This window comes from Bombina bombina, chromosome 10 (genome assembly GCF_027579735.1).
Source record: "Bombina bombina isolate aBomBom1 chromosome 10, aBomBom1.pri, whole genome shotgun sequence".
In the NCBI taxonomy this organism is placed as follows: Eukaryota; Metazoa; Chordata; class Amphibia; order Anura; family Bombinatoridae; genus Bombina; species Bombina bombina.
The window spans coordinates 164362738-164368737 of record NC_069508.1 but is presented as its reverse complement, the minus strand read 5'-3'; the positions used below and the strand labels follow the sequence as shown (position 1 = coordinate 164368737).

The window sequence follows — 6000 nt, the reverse complement described above, 5'->3', positions numbered from 1 at the left end:
AAGAAGAAAATCTAATGACATGGCCTCCTTGTTCACCTGATCTGAACCCCATTGAGAACCTGTGGTCCATCATCAAATGTGAGATTTACAAGGAGGGAAAACAGTACACCTCTCTGAGCAGTGTCTGGGAGGCTGTGGTTGCTGCTGCTGCACACAATGTTGATGGTGAACAGATCAAAACACTGACAGAATCCATGGATGGCAGGCTTTTGAGTGTCCTTGCAAAGAAAGGTGGCTATATTGTTCACTGATTTGTTTTTGAATGTCAGAAATGTATATTTGTGAATGTTGAGATGTTATATTGGTTTCACTGGTAAAAATAAATAATTGAAATGGGTATATATTTGTTTTTTGTTAAGTTGCCTAATAATTATGCACAGTAATAGTCACCTGCACACACAGATATCCCCCTAAAATAGCTATAACTAAAAACAAACTAAAAACTACTTCCAAAACTATTCAGCTTTGATATTAATGAGTTTTTTGGGTTCATTGAGAACATGGTTGTTGTTCAATAATAAAATTAATCCTCAAAAATACAACTTGCCTAATAATTCTGCACTCCCTGTATATAAATATAATTGCTAGGTATACTGAGCAGATCATACATCAGTATATATATACATGATTGCTAGGTATACTGAGCAGATTATACATCAGTATATATATACATGATTGCTAGGCATACTGGGCAGATCATACATCAGTATATATACATGATATATATTGAGCAGATCATAAATCAGTATATATACATGATTGCTAGTTATACTGAGCAGATTATACATCAGTATATATACAGGATTGCTAGGTATACTGAGCAGATCATACATCAGTATATATATATGATTGCTAGGCATACTGAGCAGATCATACATCAGTCTATATATATGATTGCTAGGTATACTGAGCAGATCATACATCGGTATATATATACATGATTGCTAGGCATACTGAGCAGATCATACATCAGTATATATACATGATTGCTAGTTATACTGAGCAGATTATACATCAGTATATATACAGGATTGCTAGGTATACTGAGCAGATCATACATCAGTATATATACATGATTGCTAGGTATACTGAGCAGATCATTCATCAGTATATATACATGATTGCTAGGTATACTGAGCAGATTATACATCAGTATATATACAGGATTGCTAGGCATACTGAGCAGATCATTCATCAGTATATATATATATATATATACGTGATTGCTAGGTATACTGAGCAGATCATACATCACTATATATATATGATTGCTAGGCATACTGAGCAGATCATATATCGGTATATATATATATGATTGCTAGGCATACTGAGCAGATTATACATCAGTATATATACATGATTGCTAGGCATACTGAGCAGATCATACATCGGTATATATACATGATTGCTAGGCATACTGAGCAGATCATACATCAGTATATATACATGATTGCTAGGCATACTGAGCAGATCATACATCAGTATATATACATGATTGCTAGGCATACTGAGCAGATCATACATCAGTATATATACCCATGACTGCTAGGCATACTGAGCAGATCATACATCAGTATATATACACATGATTGCTAGGTATACTGAGCAGATCATACATCAGTATAAATACACATGATTGCTAGGTGTACTGAGCAGATCATACATCAGTGTATATATACATGATTGCTAGGCATACTGAGCAGATCATACATCAGTGTTTATATACATGATTGCTAGGCATACTGAGCAGATCATACATCAGTATATATACATGATTGCTAGGCATACTGAGCAGATCATACATCAGTGTTTATATACATGATTGCTAGGCATACTGAGCAGATCATACATCAGTGTTTATATACATGATTGCTAGGCATACTGAGCAGATCATACATCAGTGTATATATACATGATTGCTAGGCATACTGAGCAGATCATACATCAGTGTTAATATACATGATTGCTAGGCATACTGAGCAGATCATACATCAGTGTTTATATACATGATTGCTAGGCATACTGAGCAGATCATACATCAGTATATATATATATATATATATATATATATATATATATATATATATATATATATATATATATATACATGATTGCTAGTTATACTGAGCAGATCATACATACATACATACATACAATGCAGTTGTTATCTGCATTGGGCTTGGGGAGGTGATGGTAGTTTTTAATTTTCTTGTCCAAGCTTTAGGTGTGTTGTCCACTAAGAGATTAACAGTTGAGCGCTTCTTTATGTTAACTTTATTTGTACCTCCAGCTCGCGATGCTGATGAACGTGAGAAGTGGATTCAAGCATTAGAGGAGACCATCCTGCGACACACACTGCAACTCCAGGTAACTCCTGATCTAATGTAGATTCTGTCACCCGGAGCATCGGGATAAAATCTTGTACTCAGAACAAGGTTTACAGTGTATGATGTAGACTTATTTTGCATTCAGAAAAGTTTTTACAGCATAGTCACATGTGTTATGCTCTGTACTTTAATACCTAAATAAGGTGTCATTTTGTTTATTAAAACATGGGGAGTCGGAATACAAGACCCTTTGGGAACGACTGGTGTAAGGAAATACATTGTACTGGTTCATATTCTGAATGTGGCATTTGGCAACGAGTAGTTTTGACAAATAGCTGCTCCCTAAATAAAAGCTTTCTCTGCTCTCATCTGCCGCATAGGGTTGCCACCTTTTGCCTAGAGGATTCCTGGACACTTTTTAAATGGGAGTGGGGAGGGTGTGGTCTGGGTGTGGCCTGGGGCGTGGCTTCTCACGGCATCAATATGACATAACATTTTTACATTTTTGGTCGGCATTTAATGTTAACTTTTTTCTTTATAAACATAAAACCACTCTCCCTCCCCCCCCCCAAAAAAAAAAAAAAAGTTGTAAAAAGCAATAGTTCTCAATATAGGAATCACAAAATACATGATATTTGTCCCTCTGGATTAGCACTGGTTATGGACTTTTTCTAATAAGAAAACAATACTGAGGAGGAAGAAATAAGGCCCCTAGATTAAGAGTGACACACAAAATGAATTCACAAAATTAATGTATTTATCAGGTACCTCAGACACATGTACATATAATCTGTGTGTGTTTAGTAGGTACCTCAGACACATGTACATATACTGTGTCTGTATGTAATGTTCATCAGGTCCCTCGGAAACGTATACATACCAGGCTGTCAGACACAATAAAATGACTATTCCTTAGTCCCGCAGTTTACCCGCTGTCAGTCAGCAGCCCATCAGCCTCAGCTCATACCGTAACCTGGAGCACCAACCAAATGACGCAGCTAAAATGTAAAGCCCCAAGCATGCATACAAACACGCAGCCCGCCCACTCTGTGACGTCTGATGTCCGGTGTTGTAACTACTAAATCATTCTCCCCGTGTAGAACTGTCTCCCTTGCCGCTCAGCTACTTCCGTAGCCGCATCCCTCCTTCTAGCACTGTTCCTCACTCCTTACATCACCACCCAATCACCCATCCCTCCTTACAGTACCGCCCACCCAGTAATCCTACTGAGCGTTCCACGGGCGGTGATTCAGTATCCCCATCAGAGTCGCTATCTCTCCTGCTGCTGCACTTACTTTCATCTCCAAACCCCTCTTCTTTCTCACAGTCTAAAGCCTCCCCGGGGCATTTGAGGATAGTTACGGGACACAAGACACACTGTCCCAGACCGGGACTGTCCTGGTGATACCTGGGCGGGGCTGTCCCAGACAGGGACTGTCCCGGTGATACCAGGGCGGGTGGCAACCCTACTGCCGCATAGAATCCTTTCTGTAATTGCAGGGTTTCTGCCTTCACCAATGTCTTTTTCCACCACCTGGGCTTTTTTAGTGGGCTCACAACCCGGCTGATTTTAATGACCACCTGGCTAAAATTTTAGCCAATATTAAAGGGATATTAAACATTAAATACATGTTGCATATAATGATGTATTCAAAGCAAAGATTAGCATTAGAATAATATGTAGCTGTATTTTTACCATTCTATTAGTTGTTTAAATATTTGTAGAAACTAAACCTTTACTCTTATATTAAGTAATCTAGAGCGTTTTTTATGCAGAAAATTTAAGTATGTGTAGTATATAGCTGATTGGGGAGTTATATATTTTATATATTTTTCCTCTTGTAACATTCTTTAATCTTCAGGTGATTTTGTAGTGTTTAAGTTTAGTCACTTGCAATAGTCTATGTGAGGGGTGTATGAGTCAATATATGTGTAACTGCTCTTATGGTGTGACAAATTCAAGTCAAGCTATCAGACACTATTTTGGAGCAATCAGACATTTATAAACCAGTAGTCAAGCTATCAGACACGTATTTGTTAGCACTTTCTTAAGACTATTAAAGGAGGTTCCATACATATATGCTAATAAGAAATGTTTTACTGAATACAACAAGCTTTTCTCCTACATTGGTGTATCCGGTCCACGGCTTCATCCTTACTTGTGGGATATTCTCAATCCCTACAGGAAGTGGCAAAGAGAGCACACAGCAAAGCTGTCCATATAGCTCCCCTCAGGCTCCGCCCCCCCCAGTCATTCTCTTTGCCGCTCTAACTAGTAGCATCTCCCCGGGGGTGGTAAAGAGTATGTGGTGTTAGTTGTAGTTTTTTATTTCTTCTATCAAGAGTTTATTTTAAAATAGTGCCGGCTTGTACTATTTACTCTGCAGCAGAAAGTGAAGAAGATTTCTGCTAAGAGGACTATGATTTTAGCACCAGTAACTAAAATCCATTGCTGTTCCCACGCAGGACTGTTGAAACCAGATAACATCAGTTGGGGGGAACAGTTTGCAGGCTTAACTGCTTCAGGTATGATCAGTAATTTTTTTAACAAGACCCAGTAATGCTAGAAGACTGTCAGAAATTCCCTCTGGGATAGGTAAGCCATTGTTATTAGATTCAGCAATAAAAGGATGGCTTATTTTAAGGGCTTATGCTGGTTGACACTATTGTGGGCTAGTCGATTGCTTTTTAGCAAGTTTTCAACTTACATAGGTGTTTTTTTATCAACTTAAAATACTTTTGGGGATTAATTTGCGCCTGGCACTTAGTTGGACACCTAATCTAGTCAGAAAGGCCCCTCCACTCTGGTATGCAGAGGAAGGAAGCCTCATTTTCGCGCCTCAATTGTGCACTTGTTTTGACTAGCCAGTTCATGCAGCTTCACGTGGGGAGTCCGGAGGCATCAGGAAGGGCTCCAGGGAGGCTTATATTCTTACCAAAATAACCCTAAGGAAGGTAAAAGCCACAGGGCAAGCTGTGGCAGAGTACTGTAGTGTGTTAACCGGTTAACTGCTGTTATTAGCTCCGGTTTGGGCATTAAGGGGTTAATTGGTCTGAAAATTTGTGTGCAACCTTTTCAAAGCATTATGACACTGTGGTGAAAATTTCATAAAAATCGGATGTGTTTTTGATGTTTCAGTAATAAAGTGTGCACTTTTATTATTTAAAGAGACAGTAACGTTTTTGTCAAAAATAAATTTTATTGCATTGAAGTTACTTTTAAGTCTGTTAAATATGTCTGAACCTTCAGATAGCCTATGTTCTCTATGTTCAAATGCCAAGGTGGTTCCCCCATTAAATTTATGTGTGAAATGTGCTATAGCGTCCAAACAGCTTAAGGACCGTACAATTACACTTAAAGATATAGCCCAAGATGATTCTTTAGCTGAAGGGTGTGAAGATAGCTCGCTATCCTCCCCTTCTGTGTCAACACCAGCTATGCCCGCGCAAGCGATGCCCAGTACGTCTAGCGCACCAATTGCGATTACTATGCAACAGTTAGCGGCAGTAATGGATAATTCTCTCTCAGCATTTTTATCCAAACTGCCAGCTTTTCCTAGGAAGTGTGATTGCTCAGTTTTAAACACAGAAAATGAGCAAGCTGACGCAGAGGATAATTTATCTGTAGTGCCCTCACATCAATCTGACTTGGCGGTGAGGGAGGGCCTGTCTG

General features: G+C 38.7%; 1 protein-coding gene across 2 annotated transcripts in view; it reads left to right on the top strand.

The window, feature by feature from the left end:
• Window positions 1-6000, top strand: part of OSBPL9 (oxysterol binding protein like 9) — a 253106-nt gene that overhangs the window by 81341 nt on the left and 165765 nt on the right. For both annotated transcript variants that reach the window (XM_053693485.1, XM_053693484.1), the window contains exon 4: window positions 2291-2367. In XM_053693485.1, the coding sequence (XP_053549460.1) occupies window positions 2291-2367 (77 nt within the window). The remainder of the gene's footprint in view (window positions 1-2290; window positions 2368-6000) is intronic.